General features: G+C 44.8%; 1 protein-coding gene across 1 annotated transcript; it reads right to left on the reverse strand.

Moving 5' to 3' along the window:
- Positions 1–249: 249 nt before the first annotated feature.
- dpagt1 (dolichyl-phosphate (UDP-N-acetylglucosamine) N-acetylglucosaminephosphotransferase 1 (GlcNAc-1-P transferase)) lies at positions 250–10,243 on the reverse strand. Its single transcript, XM_007912280.2, has 9 exons — positions 9,996–10,243; positions 8,679–8,799; positions 7,960–8,173; positions 6,089–6,235; positions 5,085–5,169; positions 4,474–4,662; positions 3,963–4,050; positions 3,167–3,322; positions 250–2,684 (listed from the first exon to the last, which is right to left on the reverse strand). The coding sequence occupies exons 1-9, from the start codon at positions 10,148–10,150 to the stop codon at positions 2,619–2,621; spliced, it is 1,221 nt and encodes a 406-aa protein (XP_007910471.1). The 5' UTR covers positions 10,151–10,243; the 3' UTR covers positions 250–2,618.
- Between the last annotated feature and the right edge of the window lie 2,254 nt (positions 10,244–12,497).

The raw sequence follows: 12,497 nt of genomic DNA on the forward strand, positions 1-12,497 counted from the left end.
GGGTGGCGGAGTTTTAGATTAGCTGGATCCTGTGCATGGTGGCTCGGGAGACCACGAAGAGGGCATTTGAAAAGTCGAGTCAGGAGGCGTCGAACGCACCGACGAGTATTTCGGCTACGGCTGGGGTAAGGTATGGTTGGGAGGCGGGCAATGTGGCAGAGATACATCAGCAAGAACTACCCAAAGCAGAACAAATCCACTAACCAAACAAACAGTGCAGTTCGTTACAAGCACCACAACAGACTGGAACTCGTTCTAACGCTTTAATGTCTCAAGGTTTAAATGACATTGAAAAAACATTAACAGCGTTGCTGGTGCCTGGCAAGTAACCTTGATTCGAATATTATGCATTAGGTTACAACAAAGAGCAAATGCATTAAACGTTCATTGGTATGTCAGACCTATTCATCGTAATGAAGTAGGGCATGACTCATGCAAAATTTAATTGCATTCTTACCATTTGTTTTGCTGCATATGTTAATTTTTATTTAATTGATCAATTTGATAAATTCTAACAAACAAGTTATATCTCTCTGATTCACTTGTACATATATATACATTGTACACACAACATATTTATTTTTTAAAATAATATCCAGTTGCACTTCACTTTGATCAATACTTCATTCATTAGTTTGGCTGCCAAATTGTACCGCGACGGAGAGAGAAATCAGGATAGGCTTCGTGAAACCACTCACATTGGGGATTACATTTTGAAACCGGTAGTGGGGAGTAACCCGTATACACCCAAAACATATCAAAAGGACACCCGGTTTGGGGAATCTTATGCAACACCATGTTCACAATGTGACGATAAGATGGTACAAAGTTATTGACCCAAAGTGTATCTTGGGGCTATCTTGGCTAGTTGTAAAGCTGATCTCTGCTGGAGGTTCTCATCAAGGTAAAGGCTCTCTATTCTATTTCTCTATTGAATAACAGAACCAAATATTCCCAAAGTCAATTGCAACATGGGTCAGATGCAAGATAACCCCCTGAAAATACATTTCAACACCAGTCTCAGGCATTTGGTTATACGCAGTTAATTGTTCTGATTTTTATTAGTCATGTCGATGCACTAGTGCAAATAAGGATGATAAGTGTGAGAGATAGACCATTTTCCACAATTTTCACACAACTTGTCTCTTTGAGTTGAGTATAAACAGAATCTTACATGATATTCCGTCCAGAAAGTGGATGTTACAGGAATCAGAACTGTGCACAACCCCAAATCGACATGACATTAAATATACGTCGTCATTATCAGTAATGTTGTAAACCTATGATTCAAGTAAACAGTGTTGATCAGAAACAAATACCTTTTATTTGACTGTCCCTTTTGAACATTTCCCACCAATTTCTACCGTAGAAATCAATCGGAGGGGAAGAGAAAAAAAAACTTTTTTCACATTGCATGATCTTGGGATAAAACCTCGGGCGTGTCATAGGCTAACTATGCAGTAATGGAATGATGCTGCCTGTGTAAGACAAAGCTACGCACACAATCAATTAATAATAAGCCTTGCATTTGATATAGCGCTTATCACATCGTTGGGACATCTCAAAGCGCTTCACAGAATATACTGTAAATTGTAGTGACTGTATATTTTGTGGGCGAAATGCAGCAGCGAATCGCGCACAACAATCCCACAGTTATGGATAGTGGCCAAATTATTTTTATTTATTTGGAAGGAATTATTGCCATTCCTCTGATAATCTTTTCTTCTGCTGAAGATCCAATATGGGAATTAAAATGCATCATTATTCACTTTCAATTTGAATGTGTTGCATGGAACTAGAAAAGGCTCTGATTATGTTCACCATAAGTGGGTTCTAATTGGTGGGTGTGGGATGATGCACAGTATTGCTAAACGTATCTTACTGTACATCACAAGTTCCAAATATGTAGGATAGTACTTGAATAAATTGCATGTCAAGCAATCTTTCAATGAATGATTCCTATTTGTTTTAAAACAGGTGAATATCCAGCACATTGAATGCAGGGTCAGTGCAGATCATGATCCATTGTGTAAATGAAGAGTATGGTTTTTGTTTTAAGATTTACGCAAATCTGCAATAAAAATATTTAAAATTTCAATGTGCCTCTCCTCTTCGCAAACAGCAAAGCGCAGATTTGGCTTCATAATATTTAACCATGAATCAATAAAATTATTCAATATCTCTGGTTAATAAATGCTGTCCTCCATCCAGCATGACTGGTTTGAAACACTGGATAAAGGACAATTTACTTGGAATTTAATTATTGTAACGTTGGCAGCCATACAGTTAAAATGCCAGTTAAAATGACATACAGTCATTTTAAGGTGTGTCTCTTGCTTCTTAAATTCTTCAAAAGGGTAATATTATGAGCTTGATTGTCCCTCTCTTCACCGTAAAAACAATCATCTGTTTTCCTCTATTGAAAAAGAAACAGAAAGCAAAAACAAATCTACCAACTTCATTTTCAGCAACATTATTCAGCAATGAAGTGCAGAAGCCAGAACCTAAGTCCCCAGCACTGGCCTAGATCAGCCGATAGGTGCTCAAGTGTCACCGAGACCCAGAGAAAGGACATTCCATCAGTGCAAAGAATCCATTCAAGTGCTCGCAGAGGGAATTCAGACATCGTAAAACCAACGGACGAAGTGGTATCGAATCGTGAAAGCAAATACACTTCCAATGACCTGAAACAGGAGAGATTGAAACTGATATAAGAGAACACAATACCTGGCGAGGAGTGATTGAGTTCTTAAACTTGATGAAAACAGGGATTCTATCGTGCTCCATAGAGTAATGCAAGATGTCTGGATTTCCAGCACATCAGTTTTAATTTCACTCTACACCACTGCCTATGGCATTGCAGACCACAGAGAGATGTCATGAATTCAAAGGAGCGGATATCATCAAAAGATCCAATTTACAGTGACCTCTAGTTCTCCCCTTACTATCTGATTCAACTGAGAATATACTGTGAATCAGGACATTTGTGAGCAATTTAACAATTTTCACAGAACCAGGTCTCTCAGTACTTAAATTTACTGCAAACTTCACTGAATAAAAACCTTCCCCAAACCGTCTCCTGCCTCCTGTCTTCACATCAGCGGAGGGTGAGGGGGAACAGTGAGTCAGAAGGAACAGAGGGTCAGGTGCCTGCTGTGCCTCTCACCTGGATGAGCAGAAGTATAATGGTCAGGTTTCTCTCGTGGGTGGGTCCTATCAGCTTTATGACAAAATTGATCAGCGTGAGGTTGTTGCACTCGATATATTCACCGTCTTCTCCAACTCCGTGCCTCACTTTCACGACCCGGAATGTCTCGGCCACCTGCAGGAAACATTGCACTTCGGTTTGAACAGATTTATAATCCTTGCATTTGATATAGTGCTTTATCACATCTTGAGCACAATCACACAAACCTTTAGGAACCAGTCACTGATATAACCAGTGACGAGTATGGCTTGGAAGAACCAGGCAATTTTGCATTTTGATTTAGCGCCTTATCAGGTTTATGAGACGTCCCAAAGCGCTTCACAGAATATACTGTAAAGTGAATTGACTGTATTTTGTGGGCGATTTCTTAAGGTAAAATATCTATGTGTAAGTAACTCTGTGTAACTAACACACATAAATGGCTTTCTTAGGATATGAGCAGCCATGCTAATGTTCAATATCTATATGTATCTACACTGCTGTGCACAATTAGCTGCCGCATTCACCCACAAAATATAAAGCCAATTCACTTCATAGTATATCCTGTGAAGCATTTTGACACGCATCAACGACATGATAACGTGCTATGTCAAATGCAAGGATTATCATTATTATTATACACAGTTGAATCAATACATTTTTTGTTGATAGGGTGCTCTCATTCAGACTATATCCTTCAATTCACGCAGACAAGGATTTTGTTTCACCACACGCACATATGTAGGCAAAATATATATTAATTTAAAATGATTACCTTTAAGATTAAATATCCAAGTTTAGGCAAATCATTCGTTTTGAACTTTGAGTAACTCATGCCCAGCTTTCCCGTAGCAGGATCCAGTCTGGAGAGTGGGAACAGAAGAGAAAGAACATCACTCCCACTGTGAACTTAATGCCCGTTTACTGCCATGTGTTAGTTAACGCCTCACCTTGAGTTCACTCTACTGCAACAACAAATTACACTTGTTTATTGCTCTTCACATCAGAAAGACATCCCAAGGTGCTGACAGTCAGGGGTTTTTGAACCCAAGCTTTGGGTCAGGTAGAATCTGACTTACAATTAACTTTGTAAGTTTGACGTAACGCATACTTTGCATAAGTCATAGTACAATACAAAATTACATTTGTAAAGTGCCTTTCATGTCGGGAGGACACCCCAAGGCGCTGGGACCATAATAAATGTATGATTCCCAACTGACTTATGTGAGGTTTACTGCATTATCTATTTAAAACGTGGTAAATTGCAGATTTAAATGTGGGCTTACCTTGGCAGCCGGTGCCGGGGGCAGGGAATGACGTGGATGAGCTGCGGTAATGAGTAGAGGAAGTTGAGCACCTGAGGGATGAAGAACAGCAGCATGGTCTTACTGAAGTGCCCGAGGATTCCCACCACGGCAAAGGTCATTCCCGCAAAATAACAGAATGTGTCGCCCACAAAGACACCAGATGGGTACCTGTGTACAAAGAGGAATGAAGATCAAAAATGGCTTTGCCACAGCACATTAATAATAATAATCCTCGCATTTGATACAGCGCCTTATAACATCTTCGAGACATCTCAAAAAGCGCTTCACAAGATACACCGTAAGGTGAATTGTCTATATTTTGTGCACGAAACACTAGGATAACAACAAACAACAAATTACATTTACTCAGGGTCTTTCATGTCGAGAGGAAGTCCCAATCCTGGACAATACTGATAAGATTAACGCAATTACTGACAGACAGGGAGCATCACTGAAGATAAAAGAGAAATGTCAGCACAACCCTAAACACAACACACCCCAAGTTAATGGGTACCTGATTGGGTCAGATGGGCGTTTACCTGGGAGTTGACTCCCCGAGGCAACAGCTCTGAAACAAAATGTTGACCTACCAGTTATGATACAGCAGACCTAATGTGGTGAAGAAGAAGGGAATCATGAAGTACAAGGAGAATAAATGATCGTCCTTGTAATCCCCTAAAAAGGAAACAAGCAAGAAAATACATGGGAGCAAACGAGACAATGGCTAATTTATCTTCTATACTAATAAAGACAAAATATCTGTCTGTCTGCCGCTAAGAACGCAATAACCGGTTGATGTAGAGACATGATTTATACATCATCGGAAAGGTCTTGCATGAGGAAGTGTCATGGGCATATTTTTTGCCGGACATCTCCTATTAAAAAATGCTTTAATTAAGATCCAAACATGTGAGTTACACATGGTAATCTGCAACAAAGTAGGGACAGAGGAAATCGGGAGAGAGACCGAGAGAGGGAAGAGAGTGGTGAAAAATAATTTAATGCCACATTTTTTGAATTAAATCTCTTTTCCCCCCACTCCCCCCAAAAATACACTGAATTTATGTCATTAAATGGTTTGTGAGTGGTATCACTGAAATCTCCTTCGGTTGCAAGCGTAGCTAATTCCTTATAAATGTAACATATTTATTCCCTTATGTATGTTGCAACTAAGCAGCTAACACTCAAAAATCCTGGTTAAAGTTAAAATCCTGATAAAAAACTCCTCTTTATTTTCCTCCTCTCACTTTATCCCTGCTTTCCTTATTCCTGCTTAATTTGACACATTAGTTTAACCTTATGCCTTACATTTGATATAGCGCTTATCATGTCGTTGAGATGCCTCAAAGCACTTCACAGAATATACCGTTAAAGTGGGACGACTGTATATTTTGTGGGCGAAACGCGGCAGCCAATCGCGCACAGCAGCGTCCCAACAGTCTTAGATTGACTGACCAAATTATTAATATTATTATTTAGTTTGGGTGAGAATGTCAACATATCAGTGAGCCCGAGCTCAGATCCCCACTGCACCGACACAGTACCGAAACTTTGCACCGTCCTTCCCACTGCAAGGTTTGAAAGATCAGCTTACCATTTAATTCGATTACATTGAAAACGATGATGGAAGAGGCAATTACCAGCGACTGCCCAGCCTCAATACCATTGATGCCTGCCAGAATATTGATGGCATTGGTGCAGAACACTGCCAGCATTCCCATGTACACATAATACAGGATTCCTGAAAGAAGACAGAAGTCTTTACCAAAGGAAAAAATTGGACAAGCTGTATATAGTAACAACAACGATAAATTACATTTGAAATATTTCAAGTGGTCTGTGTGGAACGCTATATAAATGCAAGTTGTTGTATGTCTTTGAAGTCCAAATGCAAGTCTTTCACGTCGGGAGGATGTCTCAAGTTGCTGAGTAATTGTAAGAGAGTTCCTTTTAAAAAAATCAAACTGGTTTATATCAGATCATAAATTTGCGCTTCGAAATATAATTTCCCTTGGAAGTTGCACCTGATCTACACAGCATGGGGTGTATACTGGCATAACATAGTGACACAGGAATTTCTTAAAGAGGAAGTGTCTGTCTGAATTCTCCAAAATCTGGAACCAGTTTGAACTAATCCTACAGGTGTGAATGACGCTGAGAATGAAGATGTTTTTAATTCCCCATTTGGCCTCAGAACTTATCCAGAAATAATCATTAGCTACTTAGATCCAGTGGATTTAAATAACTTGCTTCCTTTTAACCAACGATAATAATCTTCCCTCTGATACAGCGCCTCACGCGGCTGAAACTCTGGTCCACGCCTTTATCACCTCAAGGCTGGACTATGGGAACTCTCTCCTCGCTGGCCTTACCGGCCCTCCCTCCACACTGCAGGTCATTCAGAACTCTGCAGCTCGTGTACTGTCCCGCACCAGACACCGCGACCACATCACTCCCACCCTCGCCCTCACCCTCGCCCTCGCCCTCACCCTCGCCCTCGCTCGCCTCCACTGCTCCCCATCCCCCAGAGGATCCAATTCAAGATCCTCATCCTCACCTACAAGGCCATTCACAGCCTCGTTCCCTCCTACCTCTCCGACCTACTATCCCCCTACCTGCCCGTACCCTCCGTTTCTCTGGCTCCGGTCTGCTCCACGTCCCCCGCCCCAACCGCCCTACCATCGGTGGCCTTCAGCCTCTCAGCCCCGAGGCTCTGGAACTCTATCCCCAGTGCCTTCGCCACTTCCTCCCTTTCCTCCTTCAAGGCCGGTCTCAAGACCTTTCTCTTTGACCTTCAGCCTTTAGCTCCCCTCTCGACTCTCTACCCCCTCCTCCCTCCCTCCCCTCACCCTGACCATTTCCCCCCTCCTCGCTCCCTCCCTTCCCTCCCCTCACCCTGACCATTTCCCCCCTCCTCGCTCCCTCCCTTCCCTCCCCTCACCCTGACCATTTCCCCCCTCCTCGCTCCCTCCCTTCCCTCCCCTCACCCTGACCATTTCCCCCCTCCTCGCTCCTTCCCTTCCCTCCCCTCACCCTGACCATTTCCCCCCTCCTCGCTCCCTCCCTTCCCTCCCCTCACCCTGACTTTCCCCCCTCCTCGCTCCCTCTCTTCCCTCCCCTCACCCTGACCATTTCTCCAATACTCGGGTCCCGACCCAACTGTACAGCGCCTTGGGACGTCCTCCCGACGTGAAAGGCGCTCTATAAATGGAATCTTGTTATTGTTATCGTTTCTTTGAAACATCTCAAAGCGCTTCATAGAATACATTGTAAAGTGGATTGACTGTATTTTGTGGGCAAAAGATAGCAGCTAATTGCGCACAAATGCGTCGCACAAACAGTGGAGGATTGAATATGGTAACAGGATACAGTTATACCAGAATAAACTCCTAGTTTAGTTTTGCTGTTAAAACACAATGATGCTGGGAAGTGAATAGGAATCCTGCTGATAATCCTCAAACATACCCAAGTCCAAATGGAGCCCCATGAGGGAGCGGAAGGGCTTCGGTACCACAATGGTGGTGTTGCCAAAATTGGTGAAGTAGACCATGAGGAGAGGCAGGGAGGCCATGGTCGGCAACATCAGTTTGTGTCTCCATCGCAAGTTCAGGACATCGTCAGCAAAGCCCAGGAATATCATGCAGCAGATGGCGAGCAGCGCCCCAATCAACTGTACAAACTGGGAGCAAAATCCATGTTAAGATTATAACACAAAAATGGACACCTTTAATACAGATGTTGCACAAACAGTCGTGGATTGAGTGACTAAATTATTATTATTTTTTGGAGGGAACGTGATCCGCCAATCGACTAATAACCGGGTTCCCAATTCCTGCTAGGTAAGCAGAGGCGTGTGGATTAAGGAAATGTGTCTAAGGTTTTGGGGGAGACATTAACAAATGAGACAGTAACCAAATGTTTTGTCTCCTTGTTCAGGTGGAAATGACAGATTCGGATGAGACTGTTTGAAAGGAGAATGTTAGATGTAATGGCTGCATTTGCTGGTGAACGCAGCAGCCAATTTGCTCAGAGCAGTGACCATGAATGATCATTTTTGCAGGCTGGAGAACACAGGGAGAATCTCCCTTCCATTTTCAAAGAATGCCACAGGATCTTTAACCTGATCAGAACCAGCTCACCACAAACAAGTAGAGATGGTGTGTGTGTGTGTGCGAGATACTCACCACATCGTGGGGGAAGCTGGTGCATTGCTCCTTTACCCAGCAGTGCAGGAACGGAACAGGGATGAAACAGAAGAGAATGATGAGAAAGACGGCGCCACTGATCACTCCTTGGGATTCTGGGCTGTGGGAGAGATGAGCAGAAGTTCCATGTAAATAATAATCCTTATAATCCTGGCATTTGATACAGCGCCTCATCATGTCTTCTAGATGTCTCAAAGCGCTTCACAGAATATAAAGTGAATTGACTGTATAGTTTGTGGGGGGAACGCGGCAGCCAATTGCGCACATCAGTCCACAAACAGTTGTGGATTGAAAATGACCAATTTACTATTTTTTAAGGAATTATTACCCCCGGAAAAGCGATCTGCCAATCGACTAACCATCGGGTTCTTACTTACTGCTGGTAAACAGAGCCGTGTGGAGCAAGAAAATTTGCCCAAACATTTTGCCCTGCTGGGAATCGAACCCAGGTCTCTCGCTTGCGAAGGGAGTGCTCTAAACACTGACCCACAGGGATATGTGTCCCAAGTATCTGTGTCTGTCCTGTGTCCCTGAATCTGTGCCCTGTGTCTGTGTCTTGGTGTATGTGCCCTGATGCTATGCTCCTGTGGCTGTGTTTCCTTATACTGTGTCTCTGTGCCCTCTGTCAGTGTGTCTTTGCCCTGTGTTAGTGTGTCAGTGTCTCTGCCCTGTGTCAGTGGGTCTGTGCTCTGTGTCTGTACTGTGTCAGTGTCTCTGTGCCCTCTGTCAGTGTGTCAGTGCCTCTGTGCCCTGTGTTAGTGTGTCAGTGTCTCTGTGCCGTTTTAGTGTCCCCTTGTGTCTGTGTCCCTGTGTCTGTCCCTGTCCCTGTCCCTGTCCCCCTGCCCGTCCCCGTCCCCTGTCCCTGCCCCTGTCCCCTGCCCCCCATGTCCCTGTCCCCCTGTCCCTGCCCCCTGTCCCTGTCCCCTGTCCCTGCCCCCCTTGTCCTTCCCTGTCCCTGCCCCCTGCCCCTGTCCCCTGCCCCCCTGTCCCTGTCCCCTGCCCTGCCCCTGTCAACAACAACAACAACAAGATTCCATTTATAAAGCGCCTGTCCCCTGTCCCCTGCCCCCTGTCCCCTGCCCTGTCCCTGCCCCCTGTCCCCTGCCCCCCTGTCCTTGTCCCCTGCCCCCCCTGTCCCTGTCCCCTGCCCCCCTGTCCCTGTCCCCTTGTCCCTGTCCCCCTGTCCCCTGCCCCCTGTCCCTGCCCCCCTGTCCCTGCCCCCCTGTCCCTATCCCCCTGCCCCCCTGCCCCCCGTCCCTGCCCCTGTCCGTCGCTGCCCCCCAGTCGGTGACCCACATCTGTTGGCTGCTGGTCTTGTTGAGATCGGCCCCGTACAGTCTGGCTCTGATGAAATGCTCCTTGAAGGCGGGGATGAGGGTGAGGGTGGCCAGGCAGCCCAGCAGCGAGCTGCACAGGTTGACCAGCAGCGGCACGGCGGTCAGGCCCGACATGGGCCCCGGTCACAGCGGCAGCTCAAACCCGGGGGTGTGGGGGGGAGACACGGGCCAGGAAAGCTCGAGGCTCGATAGGCCCGAGCGCAGTGCGCCTGCGCGGCGGTGACCGAGCGGGCGCTGGTGCGCGTGCGCAGCTCGCGCGCCGCATCCTGGGAGTTGTAGTTTCTGCGTCAGAGGCTCCTCCCCCTCATTATTACTCAATATAATAACAAAGTAATATTAAAATAGCAATATAGTAATAATCCTCGCATTTGATATCACGCCTTCTCACGTCTTCGAGACGTCTCAAAGTGCTTCACGGACTATACCGGAAGGTCAATTGCAGAATAATAATAATAATAATAATCCTTGCATTTGATATAGCACTTTTCACGTCGGGAGGACGTCCCAAAGCGCTTCACAGAACACACTGTAAAGTGAATTGACTGTATATTTGTGGGCGAACGCGGCGGCCAATTGCGCACAGCAATGTCCCACAAACAGTCGTAGATTGAAAATGACCAATTTATTATTGTTTTTGGTTTTGGAGGGAATATTATTAGGCTCTGTGTGGAGTAAGGAAACTTGCCCAAGGTTTCGCCTTCTGCCTGGAATGTAGGGAAGTGTGAAGTCATCCGCCTCGGTAGAAAAAACAGTAGAGTGGGTTATTTTTTAGAAGGGGAGAGATTGGAATGTGTTAGCGTCCAGAGGGACTTGGGTGTCCTTGTACACCAATCACAGAAAGTTAGTCTGCAGGTGCAGCAGCAATTAGGAAGGGGAACGGTATGTTAGGGTTCATTATGAAAGGATTAGAGTATAAGAGTAGGGAAGTCTTGCTGCAACTGTACAGGGCCCTGGTGAGACCACACCTGGAATACTGTGTCCAGTTTTGGTCTCCTTATTTAGGAAGGATGTACTTGACTTGGAGGGGGTGCAGCGTAGATTTACTACGTTAGTACCAGGGATGAAGGGGTTGAGTTACGAGGATAGGCTGAACAATTTGGGCCTATATTCTCTAGAATATAGAAGAATTAGAGGGAATCTTATAGAAACCTATAAGATCATCAAAGGGCAATGACAGAGTAGATAGTGGGAGATTGTTTCCCCAGTTGGAGAAACTAAAACCAGGGGTCACAACCTTAAAATCAGAGGCAGCCCTTTCGCACTGAGTTGAGGAAGAACTTCTTCTCTCAAAGGGCAGTGAATGTATGGAACTCACTACCCCAAAGGGCTGTTGACGCTAAGTCCTTGAACCTATTCAAGACTGAGATAGATAGATTTCTTATTGCAAAAGGGATTAAGGGATATGGGGATAAGGCAGAGTCAGGTTATTAGCTGGAGATAGATTAGAAGATCAGCCATGATTGAATGGCGGGGCAGGCTCGAAGGGCCGAATGGCCTACTCCTGCTCCTACATGTTATGTCAATTGACTGTTTGTTTTGTGGGGAAACCCGGCAGCCAATTGTGTGGATTGAAGTGACCAAATTTATTAGTTTTTTTGTAAAAAGTTTTTTTTATTATCCCCGGAAAAGCAATTTGCCCATCGACTAACAACTGGGTTCCCAGTTACTGTTGGGTAAACAGAGGCGTCCGGAGTAAGGAAACTTGCCCAACGTTACGTCCTGCCCGGGGAAATGCTGCCAGATTGGCTGGGTTCACGCCGAATTGGACGTGTTTTTTTATTACCTTTGAGCGGAAGCTCAATTTTTATCTTAATTTTTTAGTTATACCTGTCATATTCATAATCACTCCCCCTCCCCTTTGAAGACTTCTTAAACAGTCCCAAAGCTTGTGGCTCTGGGAGGCAAAGGGATGGGGTAAAGATAGATCAACAACGATAATTTATATAGTGCCCCTCATGCAGAGTATTGCAACAAATCAATACTATTTTAAAAATCAAATCAGTAATAATAATAATTTAATAATAATCCTTGCATTTGATATTGCACTTTTCATGTCTTCTCGACGTCTCAAAGTGCTTCACAGAATAGACTGTAAAGTGAATTGACTGTATGTTTGTGGGCGAAGCGTGGCAGCCAATTGCGCACAGCAGAGTCCAGTAATCCAGTGAACGCAAAGGACACAAACTTGAGCCTGGCTGCCTTTATTGCCACCAGAAAGATCTTTCACACTTGAAAAATTGTTATTGATGCCATAGCGGAAGCACCATCTGGTGAGAGTCAGAAACCTTTACAGTGGAACAGACAGCAACAACAACAACAAATTACATTTACACAGCGCTTGTCACGTAGGAAGGATGGATGTCCAAAGGTGCTGGATTTGGACCTGAGCTGGGGTTTGGGATCAGGAAAGGTGGAGGACAGGGAGAGTGGGAATAGGAGGGTGATTGAAGGCGAGGTCAAA

The sequence above is a fragment of the Callorhinchus milii genome, unplaced genomic scaffold (genome assembly GCF_018977255.1).
Source record: "Callorhinchus milii isolate IMCB2004 unplaced genomic scaffold, IMCB_Cmil_1.0 Scaffold25, whole genome shotgun sequence".
In the NCBI taxonomy this organism is placed as follows: domain Eukaryota; kingdom Metazoa; phylum Chordata; class Chondrichthyes; order Chimaeriformes; family Callorhinchidae; genus Callorhinchus; species Callorhinchus milii.

Excerpts from the sequence above, each read along its gene's own strand:
- dpagt1 (XM_007912280.2), bottom strand. The coding sequence starts at position 10,150 with ATGTCGGGCCTGACCGCCGTGCCGCTGCTGGTCAACCTGTGCAGCTCG. Across the intron at positions 5,170-6,088 it reads CAATGTAATCGAATTAAATG|GGGATTACAAGGACGATCAT; the intron begins GTAAGCTGATCT and ends TTTCCTTTTTAG. Across the intron at positions 2,685-3,166 it reads TTATACTTCTGCTCATCCAG|GTCATTGGAAGTGTATTTGC; the intron begins GTGAGAGGCACA and ends CTCCTGTTTCAG.